The sequence below is a fragment of the Lonchura striata genome, chromosome 11, assembly GCF_046129695.1.
Source record: "Lonchura striata isolate bLonStr1 chromosome 11, bLonStr1.mat, whole genome shotgun sequence".
Taxonomy (NCBI): Eukaryota; Metazoa; Chordata; class Aves; order Passeriformes; family Estrildidae; genus Lonchura; species Lonchura striata.
In genome coordinates this window covers 23,504,490-23,519,965 of record NC_134613.1, presented here as the reverse complement: position 1 = coordinate 23,519,965, position 15,476 = coordinate 23,504,490, and the positions used below count along the sequence as shown (strand labels likewise).

The 15,476-nt window shown below is 57.5% G+C and overlaps 1 protein-coding gene across 1 annotated transcript; it reads right to left on the bottom strand.

Moving 5' to 3' along the window:
- Nucleotides 1-1,964: 1,964 nt before the first annotated feature.
- On the bottom strand, nucleotides 1,965-9,548 carry FEM1B (fem-1 homolog B). The gene is made up of 2 exons (XM_021547895.2): nucleotides 9,281-9,548; nucleotides 1,965-4,971 (listed from the first exon to the last, which is right to left on the bottom strand). Exons 1-2 carry the CDS (start codon nucleotides 9,526-9,528, stop codon nucleotides 3,336-3,338), a joined length of 1,884 nt encoding a protein of 627 aa, XP_021403570.1. The 5' UTR covers nucleotides 9,529-9,548; the 3' UTR covers nucleotides 1,965-3,335.
- Between the last annotated feature and the right edge of the window lie 5,928 nt (nucleotides 9,549-15,476).

Here is a 15,476-nt window from a genome sequence, read left to right as displayed (position 1 = left end):
AAAATCCTCAAACCACCCAAAAATTCCCAAAAGATCTCCTCAGAGGTGTTTCCAACTGGGATTCCATAAAAAACACTTCAAACCACCCAAAAATTCCAAAAAAATCTCCTCAGAGGTGCTTTCAACTGAGATTCCATATACAAACACCTCAAACCAATGGAAAATTCCCAAAAAAATCTCCTCGGAGGTGCTTTCAATGGGGATTCCATGAAAAACACCTCAAAGCAACCAAAAATTCCCAATAAAATCTCCTCGGAGGTGCTTTCAATGGGGATTCCATAAAAAAACACGTCAAACCAAGCAAAAATTCCCAAAAAAACTCTCCTTGGAGGTGCTTCCAACCGGGATTTCAGAGGTGGCAGCAGCGGGGATGAGGGGACACCGACACGAGGGGTCCCTGATGTGGGGCTGGAAAACTCCTTAAAATAATAATATTATCCCAAAAAAAACCCTGGATTGCTCTTCCCGTGGCGGAGCTGTCGCAGATCCCGGGCTCTGCTGGCCACGGCTCTCAAACTGCCTTCGTTAAGAGGAGTAATTAAGCGGAGGAGTTAATTAGTCTGAATGCACTGAATGGAATTCTTGTGATTTCAAGCACCTTAAATAAATGCCCAATCTCCGGTGTCCAGCTGTACATAATTCTTCTAAAAACAGGAAGGAGAGGAGGGGGGGAAAATTTAAAAATCCTGCCAGAAATAATTAAAAAAAAAAAAAGAAGAAAAAGGGAAAAAAATAAAAACCCCAAACTTAGAAATCATTTGGGAAAAAAATTAAAATGGTTTGAAAAATGGATGAAAAAGCAGTTTGATGAGCTGTGTCCCAGCAGAGCAGTTTGGGGAGCCCACGTGTATCATACCTGTACATAGCCGGTGCCATGGAAATCATGGAATTTTGAGGGCGGGAATGCGCCCTCGGCATAGCGGAATTATTTATGCTAATATTAATTTTATGGAGAAGAGGGAAGCGGATTTTTCTGGATGCAGGATGAGGTTCGGGAAATACTGTTCCTGGTATTTTTTAAGGAATAAAACTACGGTATTTTAAAAATTCCCGGTGTCTGCTCCCTTTTTTTCTGTGGGTATGAGGGGAGCTGCTCTGGGATCGGTGGGAGGACGGATCCGGGAATTTTTCCATCGTTTATTTCTGTGGGATGTGAGGCTGCCCCGGGAGGTTTGAAAGGGAGACCCAAACTTGGTACAAAATGGGATTGAAAAATTCCCAGATCAGATATTCCATGCTCAGCTGGAGTGGGAATTCTGCAATTCCCCATTTTTGACGGACTATATATAAAAATATATATACAGATAACTATATATAAATATATATATATATATATAATTTTAATATATTATAAATATAATATATATTATGTATTTTATATATATAGACTATATATTAAAATATATTACATATATTTTTATATGTAGACATATGTGTATCTATATATTTGAGTATATATATTAAAAATATTAAAAATATATCTATGTATATAATTAGCTATATTTGTATGTATTTTATATATACATTTATATACACAATTTTTATATATTTATATTTATATTTTTATATATACATTTTTATTTTTATTTAGATTTTAATTTTTATTTATTATTATTTATGTGTATATATATAATATATATATATCAGATAGATATATATATTTTATATATATATCTGATATATATATATCTGATATATATATATATGATATATTTTATATATATATATATATATATATTATATATTATATATTATAGATAGATAGATAGATAGATAGATAGATAGATAGATAGATAGATAGATATATGACACTTTCCACTATCCCAGGCTGCTCCAACCTGGCCTTGGACAATTCCAGGGATGTGGAAGTCTCAGCTCCTAAACGTGGAGATCCCAAACCTGACCCTACAGCTTTTCCCTCCATGGACACAAACCCCGGACAAACACCAGGAATTCCAAAGTAATTCCACATTCAACGTTTATTTCCTTGTCATACAAATAGAAACGTGGGCCCCAAATCTCGCCTGAAAGTTCTACCCGGATTGTTCTTTAAAAAAACCCCCCGGAACATTCATTCATCCCGACGGTTAAAAAGCTGCGTGGGGAAGGAGCAGAGGGTTCCGGAGCCTTGTCCCAGCGAGTGACGTTTTCCTGGCGGAGCATCTGCCACTTCTCCCAAAGTTCTCAAGCGACCACGTCCCCGCACAACCACTCGCTCATCAGCACAGAGCTCGATGAGAGGAGAAGTTTTTATTTTTTTTTGGGTTTTTTTTTTTGGTAAAAAATCAGTTTTAAGAAGAGATTTTTTTTTTATTTCCCCCACTGGAAGGAGTAAAAACCATGAAAAAATCCTCGAGTCCGACTGAGGGAGGCACAGACTCCAACGCCTCTTGGAAAAGCCAGGTTCAAGGAAGACTCTCTTTGGCGGCAGGCGGCTCCGGTAGGCAGACGCAGCATCTGGAATCCAAGAGTGCAGCTGGACAGACGTCGAGTCAAAAAAAAAAATAAAGGTGCGTGTTGAGCGTCGAAACAAGAGGAGAAAACCCAAGTTCAGAGCAGTTTGAAATGTCGGGACGCACACAAACACAAATTCCCTACCCACTTCCGAGGGACTTCATGATGTTTGGATAGGAGCGACGGAGCTAGGGAAAAAGAAACTATGATTCTGGCGTGGAATTTTGGGTTTTTGTCCAAAGGTTCTTCAATACTTACTGGAGCAGTATTGAAGAGCTTGATAATGGAATTCAGCCCCTCAGAGCTGAATTTCCACCTGCATTTCCTAACAGGGCATCCCTCACGTCTGTAGCTGTAAATTTTGATTTAAAACACAACTTTTAAAACGCTGCCGACACCTTCAGCGCGAGCTGGAAGGCGTAAAAGCGCGGTGAGGTGTGAGAGCGCCGCGCTGCTCTGGGCGTGGGCACCCCGCTTTTAACCCAGCTACCACAGAATTCCCAATTTTTCTTCTCCCGCCTCGCTGCGAGGAGTTCGAAATCCAATTCCACGAATCGCGTCGGACACGAGACGTTCGACGGGAGTTACCCGGGGGATTCTTCTCGCGACGTTTAGAAAACCGAGAGCTAACGAAGGGATCCTTTAAATCAACAAAAAAGAAAAGGACCAAAATCTCAAACACCGGATTCAGCGACGGGACGACGATGTGGCTTTTCCTGCCCCCCGCCCTCCACCATCTCCACCCGAGAACCGAGGCCGCAGACGGAATCCAGAGGAACCCAAAACCAAAGGAATGGAGAAAAACAATTTCACGGACACGGGTGTATTCTGCTGTCTGGTGTTGTCCCGGGATAGCACCACCACGAAAGGTTGGACAGGGCCTAGTGGAACTGGACAAACTCCTCCAGAGTTCTGGGGATCTGGTTTTGGTAGCTGATGTTGTAGATCCGCACGGCGCGGGCAGCCAGGCACTTGAGACTCAGCTTCATTTGAGTTTTAAGGAGGATTTCGGACACCCCGGTGGTGCTTTTATCCAGAGGGGTTTTCTTCTGCTTGTTGGTCATGTCCGTGTGGGCGCCAGCCTCCACCAGGCTGATGATGATGGAGTGCAACGTCAAGAAGTCGCTGATGGGCCGGTGGTACTGCACGATGATGTGCAGAGGGCTGTTGCCCTCGTTGTCCACGGCGTTGACGTCGGCGCCGCAGTCCAGCAGCAGCTTGGTGACCAGGGCGTTGGGGAAGCTGCACACGTCGTTGGTGTGGAAGTCGTCCACGGGCGTGCCGGAGTTGACGGCGTGGTGCAGCAGGCTGGAGCCGTCGCGCGTGCGCGGGTCCAGGTGGATCAGGTTGTAGATCTGCTTGTTGATGCGGGACTGGTCGTCCTCGCTGCACTGCGTCTTGGTGGAGATGCACACCAGGTAGAGGAAGGTGAAGATGTTGCACTCGTAGTTGTCCACGGCCGTGTGGATGTCGGCGTCCGGGGTGGTTTTGATGCGCGCCATGCCCTGCTCGATCTCCAGCACGCTGCAGCGCAGGACGCTCTCGATGTCCTTGGCTTTCACGGGCTCGTTCAGGTGGATCATCTGCGAGAAGACCTGGGCGAACCTCAGCAGGTCCTTGTGGGTGTTCCTGTTGCCTTTCTGCCGCAGGTGCAGGGCGTGGAGCCAGAGCTTGATGCACTGCTCGAACTCCATGTTGTCCGCGTAGACCGCGCCCCGGTAAATGATGGGGTGGGAGACGTCGATATTGTCCGAGCCCAGGATTCTCTCCCGCACTATGAGGCCTTCCATGTGAAGGGCGTCTCTGTCCTGCCTAATGGACTCTAATTCCTGAGGGGTCCTGCATTCCGACCTGTTTCCGTAGGCCTCGATCTGGGGAAGCACCTCCTTCTCGATGACGTTCTCGCTGTCGCGGTACCTCTCCAGCATGGCTAAATATAAATAGTGGTAAGTCTTCAAAATGTCGTAGTTCTCCCTGTCGTTGGCAAACGAGGCCCCCAGCAGCTCCAGAGCTTCGATCCTGCTCCTCCTGTCGCAGTCGGCGTGAGCCAGCAGCAGCTCCACCACGTCGGCCTTGCAGCTCTCGGCGGCCACTTTGAGCGGCGTCATGCCGTGGCCGTTGACCATCATGGCCGCCTTCCACTTGACCAGCTCCCTGACGATCTCCAGGTGGCCGGCCTCGGCGGCGAAGTGCAGGGCGGTGGCCCCGCAGTGGGCCTTGGCGTTGGGGTCGGCGCGCTGCTCCAGCAGGTACCGCACCACGTCCGTGTGGCCCTTGTAGGCCGCGATCATCAGGCAGGTGTTGTCGTACTTGTTGGCGATGCTGATGTTGGCGTTGTTCTCCACCAGGTACTTGACGATGTCCAGCCGCCCATCGAAGCAGGCCGCCCGCAGCGGCGTCGAGTTGGTCACCGTGGTGTGGTTGACGTTGGCGCCGTGGCTCACCAGCAGCTTGACCACCTCAAAGTGGCCGGCCCCGGCCGCGCACCACAGCGCGGTGGCCCCGTCGATGACGAAGCTGGGGACGGGAGGACAGGCAATTAGGCTGGCGCTCTTCCAGAAGCATCCCACACCCAGCCAGCCCACCCCTGGATCTCAAGGAACCCGTCGGGATCACCACGGCCAAGGAACGAGGCCAACGGAGCCAACGCTGGAAGTTGGAGCTTCAAAGCAGCTCAAAGGGGTTTGGCCGCCTTGAAGACCCCACTTACAAACTCCAGCCTCAGTGTGGAGAGCTCTGGCAAGAGGAGTTCTAAAGTTATCCCTTCGGTGCCACAAAGCGACCAAGAAAAACCTTAAGGTGGACATTTTGACCTAAAAAACCAGATTTAGACCCTGGCAGCAAAACTGGCTCCAAGATTTCTGCTCACTTCCCCTGGCCCCTCTCCCCGAGCTGCAGCTCCCCAGCGCTTCCCTGTTTGAGATCCCGTGCCCTGAACCTGCCCGGCAGCCTGGTGACACGAACGGAACCTCGGGAAGAAAATAAAACCCAAAAAAGCAGAAGTTCCGAGCTGGGCTGCTCCACAGATCTGTGTCACGTGGTGGCCCTGAAGAACAGGGAAATGAGGAGACAGATCCTTCTTTCCAAGCTGTTTTCGTTCCCTTAAACCCAGCACACAAAATCAAGGATTTGTCTTTCCCATCCCCTGGTTTCTGAAGGATTTAAATGAAGAAACGGGCAGGATTCACACACCCTCAAGGCACATCCCAAACACACACAGGAAGGACAAGTTTTGTCAAAAAAGCCACGCTCCCCAAAGTTAAAATATGGTAAGATCAGCTTAAATTTCACTTTCACAGAGATTTTTAATTATTTGGTGAAGCCCTCGCAGCTCCACAGCAACTGTTTGTAAATCCAACACCTCCAGAGGCTCTTTAAGATCTCAGAGAGAATTCCCAATGAGAAGTTCCTGATTTTGTAAAGAATCCCATGGAAATATTTCTGTATCGAAGCAGGAGGAGAGTCAGGAGGGGGGATTTCTTTAGGACCACGAGGTGATTTGTTGGTGTTTTGAGGCTCCGAGTGGAAAGCCCAAGGGAGAGGAGCTGCTGGGCCACCTTATCTGAGGAACAACAATCCCTGGGGATCACATGGGCTCTGCTCCTCTCTCCGCATCCATCGTGCCTCCCACAGCTCCTCCTTCGATCCGTGCCAGGCACAGCCTCTGGAAAACATCCCCGCCCCAGCCAGGCAAAAATCCAGCATCTGCTGTCTGCCAGGAGAGCCTTCCTCCAGGAATTCTCACCCCAGGAATTCTCAACCTGCTTCTGATTGGGGGGGAAAAAACCCAAGAAACAAAAAACAACAAAAAACAACAAAAAAAAAAAAAAAAAAAAAAAAAAAAAAAAACAAAAAACAAAAAACACAAAAAAACACAACAACAACAAAAAAAAACTGAACAAAAAACCCACAACAAACAAAAAATAACCCAGCTGGAAGGGAAAAGGAAGGAATAAAAATCAAACCACACAGGGAAGTGGTTCTCTGTGTGAAAACTGAGAGGTGTGAGAACCCTTCTTGATGTCACTGTCGCCTGCAGTGGCAAAAATGTCCCAAAAAGGCCACTGTGGCCCAGCAGAAGCTCTCAGGGCTGTGGATATTATCCTGTCCACAGCTTTAGGGGAATTCCTAAATGGAAAAGGCATTTGTGGCTCATCAAGGTGGGATCTCCAAGCACACGGGCATTTCCACCAGGAAGTCACCGGATCGTGACCTCGTTGTGGCCTCCAACACCCTCGCGACGTTTAGGTGGGGATGTTGTGAATTAATTTCTAAAAACAGCAGCAAGGAGGGCCCTGGGCACTGCCAACCTGCCAGCCTGGGAAAATCAGAGAGCAGATCCTCCTGGGAGCTCTGCTGAGGGCAGGGAAGTGGTCACGGACCATGGAACAGCCCCGGGAGGGACCCACAAGGGCCACCAAAGCCCAGAATAATCTGGGCTGGAAGGGGTCCACAAGGGCCACCAAAGCTCAGAATAATCTGGGTTGGAAGGGGCCCTGGTCATGGAATTATCTGAGGTGGAAGGGACACACAAGCACCACCAGGTCACAGAATTATCTGGTCTGGGAAGGGCTCCCAAGGCCATGGAGTCACAGAACAGCCTGAGCTGCAGGGGACAGTGAGGCACAGAACCAGAACAGCCGGGGGTGGCAGGGGTCCACAAGGACATCAAGGGACAGAACGCTGAGCTGGAAGGGCCCGTGAGAACCACCAAGTCAGGGAACAGTCTGAGATGGGACCACAAGAACCACCAAATCCCAAAACGGCCCGAGTAGAAAAGAACCCACAAGGACCATCAAGTCACAGGACACAGAGCTGGAAGGGCCCCACAAGGGTCCATCAAGTCAGGAATAATGTGAGCTGGAAAGAATCCATAAGGACCATCAAGGGACAGAATCTGGAGCTGGAAAGAGACCCACAAGGGTCACCAAGTCACAGAACCCTGAGCAGGAAGAGACCCACAAGCACCACCAGGTCACAGAACACAGAGCTGGAAGGGCTCACAAGGGCCACCAGGTCATGGAACAGCCTGAGGTAGAAGGGACCACAAGGACATCAAGTGACAGAATCCTGAGCTGGAAGGGCCCCACAAGCACCACCAAGTCACAAAACAGTCTGAGTCGGGAAGAACTCACAAGGAGCACCAAGTGACAGAATTCTGAGCTGGAAGAGACCCACAAGGGTCACCAAGTCACAGAAAACTGAGCTGGAAGAGATCCACAAGCACCACCAAGTGACAGAATTCTGAGCTGGAAGAGACCCACAAGCACCACCAAGTCACAAAACAGTCTGAGCTGGAAAGAGCTCACAAGGACCACCAAGTCACAGAATCCTGAGCTGGAAGAGATCCACAAGGACCACCAAGTGACAGAATTCTGAGCTGGAAGAGACCCACAAGGGTCACCAAGTCACAGAAAACTGAGGTGGAAGAGATCCACAAGCACCACCAAGTCACAAAACAGTCTGAGCTGGAAAGAGCTCACAAGGACCACCAAGTCACAGAATCCTGAGCTGGAAGAGACCCACAAGGACCACCAAGTCACAAAACAGTCTGAGCTGGAAAGAACTCACAAGGAGCACCAAGTGACAGAATCCTGAGCTGGAAGGGCCCACAAGAGCCACCAAATGACAGAATAACCCAAGCCAGGACCACAAGGACCACCACATCCCAGAAGATCCGGCACTGGCACGACCCCACCACCAAGCCAGGAGCCGCAGCAGCACCATCACCATGGTCTCACGGACACTCCACACTGGAGACGCTCCCGATCCCCACCAGCCCCGGAACACCGGGACCACCGGAGCCCCGCACAGCCCCGGAACACCGGGATACACCGGGACCACCGGAGCCCCGCACAGCCCCGGAACACCGGGATACACCGGGACCACCGGAGCCCCGCACAGCCCCGGAACACCGGGACCACCGGAGCCCCGCACAGCCCCGGAACACCGGGACCCACCGGAGCCCCGCACAGCCCCGGAACACCGGGATACACCGGGACCACCGGAGCCCCGCACAGCCCCGGAACACCGGGACCACCGGAGCCCCGCACAGCCCTGGAACACCGGGACCACCGGAGCCCCGCACAGCCCCGGAACACCGGGACCACCGGAGCCCTGCACAGCCCCGGAACACCGGGATACACCGGGACCACCGGAGCCCTGCACAGCCCTGGAACACCGGGATACACCGGGACCACCGGAGCCCCGCACAGCCCCGGAACACCGGGATACACCGGGACCCACCGGAGCCCTGCACAGCCCCGGAACACCGGGATACACCGGGACCCACCGGAGCCCCGCACAGCCCCGGAACACCGGGACCACCGGAGCCCCGCACAGCCCCGGAACACCGGGATACACCGGGACCCACCGGAGCCCCGCCAGCCCCGGAACACCGGGATACACCGGGACCACCGGAGCCCCGCACAGCCCCGGAACACCGGGATCTACTGGAGCCCTGCACAACCCCGGAACACCGGGATACACCGGGACCCACCGGAGCCCCGCACAGCCCCGGAACACCGGGACCCACCGGAGCCCCACCGGAGCCCCGCACAGCCCCAGAACACCGGGACCCACCGGAGCCCTGCACAGCCCCAGAACACCGGGATACACCGGGACCCACCGGAGCCCCGCACAGCCCCGGAACACCGGGACCACCAGAGCCCCACCGGAGCCCTGCACAGCCCCGGAACACCGGGATCTACTGGGACCCACTGGAGCCCCGCATGACCCTGCCAGCCCCGGAACACTGGGACCCCCGGCGCCCCACCGGATCCCCGCAGAGCCCCGCCAGCCCCTCCGCCCGCCCAGCCTCACGTACCCATCGAAGCGCACGGTGCCGGTCTGCTGCGTGTGGACGCGGTAGTGCTCGAGCAGCAGCCGCACCACCTTGGCGTGCCCGTTGCGGGCGGCGATGATGAGCGGCGTGGAGCGCTGCCCGCCGTGCTGGCTCACGTAGCCCAGCAGGTACTTGATGTCGCTCTCGGAGCGGTTCAGCAGCAGCGCGGCCAAGGTCAGCACGCGGCCCTCGCTCGCCGCCTTGTACACGTACCCCGCCAGCCCCTCCATGGCCGCCGCCGCCGCCGCGCCGCCCCGGCCCCGCTCCGTCCTGCCGCCCGGCCCCGCGGGGCGCACATGCGGCCGCCGCCGGGGCGCGCCGCCCCCGGTACCAACCCGGTACCGGCACTCGGCACCGGCAGCCGATACCGGCTCGCACTACCGGCAGCCGGTACTCGATGCTCGGTACCCAGCTCTGGATCCGGCACCCGGTCCCGGCCCTGGTACCGGCACCTGGTACTCGGTACCCAGCCCTGGTCCCGGCACCCGGCTCCGGTCTTAGCCCCGGCACCCGGCCCTGACTCCGGCCCCGGCCCCAACACCCGGTACTCGGCTCCGAAACCCGGCCCCGACACCCGGTCCCGGTCCCGGTACCCAGCCCCGGCCCTGGCTCCGGCCCCCGGCCCCGTCACTGGCACCCGGCCCTGGCCCCGGTACCCGCTCCCGGCCCGGCCCTGGCTCCGGTCTTAGCCCCGGTACACGGCCCTGGCTCCGGCCCCCGATCCCGGTACCCGGCCCTGGCCCCGGTACCCGCTCCCGGCCCGGCCCTGGCTCCGGTCTTAGCCCCGGTACCCGGCCCTGGCTCCGGCCCCCGATCCCGGTACCCGGCCCTGGCTCCGGTCTTAGCCCCGGTACACGGCCCTGGCTCCGGCCCCCCGGCCCCGGTACCCGGCCCTGGCTCCGGCCCCCGGCCCCGGCCCTGGCCCCCGGAGCCCAGCCCGGCCCGGCCCGGCCCGGCCCGGCGGAGCGCAGCCGCCGCCCGGCAGGCAAGGCGCGGCCCCCCCGCCGCAGCGCGGCCCCGGAACCGCCCCGGAACCGCCCCGGAACCGCCCCGGAACCGCCCGGTGCGCCCGGCGGAGCGCGGCCCGGCCGGCAGCGGGGACGGAGCCGAGCGTTCCGGGAGCGGGGACGGAGCCGGGAGCGGGAGCGGGACAGACCCGGGCTGGTCCGGGAGCAGGGACAGACCCGGGCCGGGAGCGGGGACAGACCCGGGCCGGTCCGGGAGTGGGGACAGACCCGGGCCGGGAGCGGGACAGACCCGGGCCGGGAGCGGGGACAGACCCGGGCCGGGAGCGGGACAGACCCGGGCCGGGAGCGGGGACAGACCCGGGCCGGGAGCGGGACAGACCCGGGCCGGTCCGGGAGCAGGGACAGACCCGGGCCGGGAGCAGGGACAGACCCGGGCCGGGAGCGGGGACAGAACCGGGCCGGGAGCGGGGACGGACCCGGGCCGGGAGCGGGACAGACCCGGGCCGGGCAGGACAGACCCGGGCCGGGAGCGGGGACAGACCCGGGCCGGTCCGGGAGTGGGGACAGACCCGGGCCGGGAGCGGGACAGACCCGGGCCGGGAGCGGGGACGGACCCGGGCCGGGAGCGGGGACGGACCCGGGCCGGGAGCGGGACAGACCTGGGGCGGGAGCGGGACAGACCCGGGCCAGTCCAGGCAGGACAGACCCGGTCCGGGAGCGGGGACAGACCCGGACTGGTCCAGGCAGGACAGACCCGGTCCGGGAGCGGGACAGACCCGGGCCGGGAGCGGGACAGACCCGGTCCAGGCAGGACAGACCCGGTCCGGGAGCGGGAGCGGGGACAGACCCGGGCCAGTCCGGGAGCGGGGACAGACCCGGGCCGGCAGCAGGGACAGACCTGGGCCGGTCCAGGAGTGGGGACAGACCCGGGCCAGTCCAGGCAGGACAGACCCGGGCCGGTCCGGGAAACCCTGAGCCCGGCTGGGACGGAGCTGCAGGACGGGCTGGGACAGGGCCCGCAGGGTTACGGGGATAAACTGGGTTTTGTTGGGTCCCTTCGTGGGACACCTTGGGAGCTTGGCCTGGCTCCAGAGCAGATGGATCCCAGGTCATCAGTTGTCACACTTCTAGGAGTTAAGGGAATAAAGCAGGGCTTTGTTGAGTCCCTTCATGGGGACACCTTGGGCACTACAAGAGCCTGGACTCCCACTCACGAGTTTTCACACTTTTAAGAGTTAAAAGAATAAAGCAGGGGTTTGTTGAACCCCTCATGGGGACACCTTGGGTGGTACAACAGCCTGGCCGTGGCTACACCCAAGTTGGACTCCCACTCACGAGTTTTTACACTTTTAAGAGTTAAAGGAATAAACAGGAGTTTGTTGAGTCCCTTCATGAGCACACAGTGGGCAGTACAAGAGCCTGAGCGTGGCTACACCCAAGCTGGATCCCAGGTCATGATTTTTCACATTTTTATAATTTTAGTCCATTTCCATATTGGGGTTCATTGTCCAATTGCAGCTCCAGGTTGTGCAGTCCCATCCTGCCGGGTTGCTCTCCTCAATTTATTGTTTGCACTTTTTGGTGCTGAAGCTGCAGCGGTGTCCTTGGCTCCGGGCTGGAAAAGGATTGCTCTGTGTGACTGAGCTGTGAGGGAGCTGCTGACACTCTGTAGGAAGCTCCGAGCTACAGCCTAAAGCAGTGCAGAATCCATAAAATAGGAAAGCTGAAATTTAGGGCATCAGCAGCACCGCCAGGGCACGGCCCAGTGTCCCCAAAACACAAAAACACAGACAGCTGCCCGTGCCACCAGCCCAGTTTTCCGTCCTCATTCCCCTGCACCACCACTGAGGTTGGAGAACATCTCCGAGGTCACCATGCCACGTCCAGCCCTCCCCTGGGCACCTCCAGGGATGGGCGCCCCAAACCTCCTGGGCACTGCTGCCAGTGCCTCTCACCCTGCGCTCTTGAGAGTTTTCAAGTGTTTTTCTAAAAGTTGTTTACACTTTCTGATATTTACATATTTTAACTGAATTTTCTCGCACGTGTTTATGTAATTAATGATTGTTTTGTGTTCTTTTTTGTAGGTAGAGAGAATTGACGGACAGTTTGACCAGTGTGGTTGGAGAGGTGGAAATTTCACCCTCCAATCCACTGTCACTTTTATTATTGTATATATTGTAGAGTTAAAAAATAAAGTTTGCTTTTTAAAGTTATTTTTCTTTCCTTTTACATCTAGCCTGCTTCTGTGACTTATTTCGTGTCACGGCGTGACACCTGACCACCCTTTCCACGGAGAAATTCCTCCAGGTGTCCAACCTAAATCCCACCTAAACCTCCACTCCGGTGCAGCCCAAGAAAATATCTTGGAATTCCGGGAGCTGAGCCTGACCCTCCCTGGCTGCCCCCTCCTGCCAGGGAGTGTGGAGGGCGAGATTGGGTTGGACTGGGCTGGGTTGGTTGAGTTGGGTTGGTTGGGTTGGACTGGGTTGGGTTGGACTGGACTGGGTTGGGTTGGTTGGGTTGGGTTGGACTGGACTGGGTTGGGTTGGACTGGGTTGGGTTGGGTTGGACTGGACTGGGTTGGGTTGGATTGGGCTGGGCTGGGCCAGGTTCAGCTGGACTGGGTTGGGCTGAGTTGGCTGGGCTGGGTTTAGTTGCGCTGGGTTGGGTGGGTTAGACTGGACTGACCTCAGCTGGGTCCAGCTGGGCTGGGTTAGACTGGGTTAGACTGGGCTGGGTTAGACTGGACTGACCTAAGCTGGGTTAGACTGGGTTAGGCTGGACTGACCTCAGCTGGGTTAGACTGGGTTAGACTGGACTGACCTCAGCTGGGTCCAGCTGGGCTGGGTTAGACTGGGCTGGGTTAGACTGGACTGACCTCAGCTGGGTTAGACTGGGTTAGACTGGACTGACCTCGGCTGGGTCCAGCTGGGCTAGGTTAGACTGGACTGACCTAAGCTGGGTTAGACTGGGTTAGACTGGGCTGACCTCAGCTGGGTTAGACTGGGTTAGACTGGGTTAGACTGGACTGACCTCAGCTGGGTCCAGCTGGGCTGGGTTAGACTGGGTTAGGCTGGACTGACCTCAGCTGGGTCCAGCTGGGCTGGGTTAGACTGGGTTAGACTGGGTTAGACTGGACTGACCTCAGCTGGGTTAGACTGGGTTAGGCTGGGCTGACCTCAGCTGGGTCCAGCTGGGCTGGGTTAGACTGGGTTAGACTGGGTTAGACTGGGTTAGACTGGACTGACCTCAGCTGGGTCCAGCTGGGCTGGGTTAGACTGGGTTAGACTGGGTTAGGCTGGGCTGACCTCCAGCTTTGGGCTCAGTTTGGGTTTTTAAGCCAGAACCAGCAACTCCCATCCCCTCAGCACACGTGGGACCCTCCGCCCTGGCTCTGGGGCCACCATCCCCGGCCTTGTCCCCTCCAGCCCCGCTGGGCCACCTCCCTGGCTGGCTGCTGGTGACACGAGCCACCCCTGCCACCGAGGGGACACCGGGGACACCGGCGGCCCGTGGCGGATCCGGTCTCAGCCCCGTTAATTTTTAACTGCGAGTCCTGACACCGGAGCCGCGGCGCTCCGTGGGACGTGAATTATTCACGGAGCAGCAGCCGGAGCCCGGAGAGCCTGGAGGACACCAGGGGACACCAGGGGACACGAGCCACATCACCGTGTCAGGCACCGGGTGACAAGCAGGGTCCTGGCAGGATTCAGTGGCTCCGTTATCTCCGTGATCTCCTCCACTTTTCAGGGATATTTTCCCAGGTGCCACCCTGGGGGAGCAGGGATGGCGTGAGGAGGGTTCCCTGCTCCTCCAGAGGGACAGAACCTCCCTTCTGCTGCTTCTGGGAGCTGCCTCAGCTTTGGTAGCACCAGAACTCCAGGCCAGAATTCCTCAGTGGAATACACGGCAGCTCCCAGGGATTGTCCTGTTCCCATCCCGTGTCACACCCAAGGGAACGGGGACAGGGTGTGACACCCAGGGGTGATGGAGCCTCCGTGCCCACACCAAGCCCTCCACGAGGGGTTTGGAGCCTCCTTCCTTCCCTGTGAGGGTGGCGAGGCCCTGGCTGTGGCTGCCACATCCCTGGAAGTGTCCGAGGCCAGGCTGGACAGGGCTGGGATAATCCTGGGATAATCCTGGGGAGATGTCCTTGCCCATGGCAGGATGCACCTCCGGATTTAGACCAAAACTCCAAACCCCCAGCGAGAGCAAATTCAGCCCCGAGGGCTGCAAAAAGATCCCGTCCCGATGGATTTATCCCAGAGCAGGAACAGAGCGGGGCATCCCCGTGGCCCAGGGAGATGGAAATCCGGGAAGAGCGGCGCTTGCTCGTGCCCAGAGCAGCCGCGGCTCCTCATTCCCAAAAAACCGGGGCTCGGAGCGATGGGTTTGCACGGAATGTCCCGAGCGTTCGCTGCCAGCCGCTCCGATCCCCTCCGAGCATCCCAGCGCCGCCGGGAGCTCCCAGGGCCGGCACAGCCGCGGTCAGCCCGGCCCGCCGCTCTCCGAAAGGGCCGGGACAGCGGGGCCGGGACAGGGACAGCGGGACCGGGACAGCGGGGCCGGGACAGGGACAGGGACAGGGACAGCGGGACCGGGACAGCGGGGCCGGGACAGGGACAGCGGGGCCGGGACAGGGACAGCGGGGCCGGGACAGCGGGGCCGGGACAGGGACAGCGGGACCGGGACAGGGACAGCGGGGCCGGGACAGGGACAGGGACAGCGGGAGAGGGACAGCGGGACCGGGACAGCGGGAGACGGACAGCGGGACCGGGACAGGGACAGCGGGACCGGGACAAGAGTGGGACAGGAGGAGCGGGGCCGGGGGACCGGGAGAGGAGCGGGGCCGGGCTCCCGGGGCTGGGCTCTCCCGGTTCCGGTCTCTCCGGTCTCTCCCGGTTCCGGTCTCTCCCGGTTCCGGTCTCTCCGGGTCCCGGTCTCTCCCGGTTCCGGTCTCTCCCTGTTCCGGTCTCTCCGGGTCCCGGTCTCTCCCGGTTCCGGTCTCTCCCTGTTCCGGTCTCTCCGGTCCCGGTCTCTCCCGGTTCCGGTCTCTCCGGGTTCCGGTCTCTCCGGTTCCGGTCTCTCCCGGTTCCGGTCTCTCCCGGTTCCGGTCTCTCCGGTCTCTCCGGTCCCGGTCTCTCCCGGTTCCGGCGCTGCCCCCGCCCCACGGGCGGGCCCGGGGCCGTCCCCGCGCAGCCGCCGCTGCT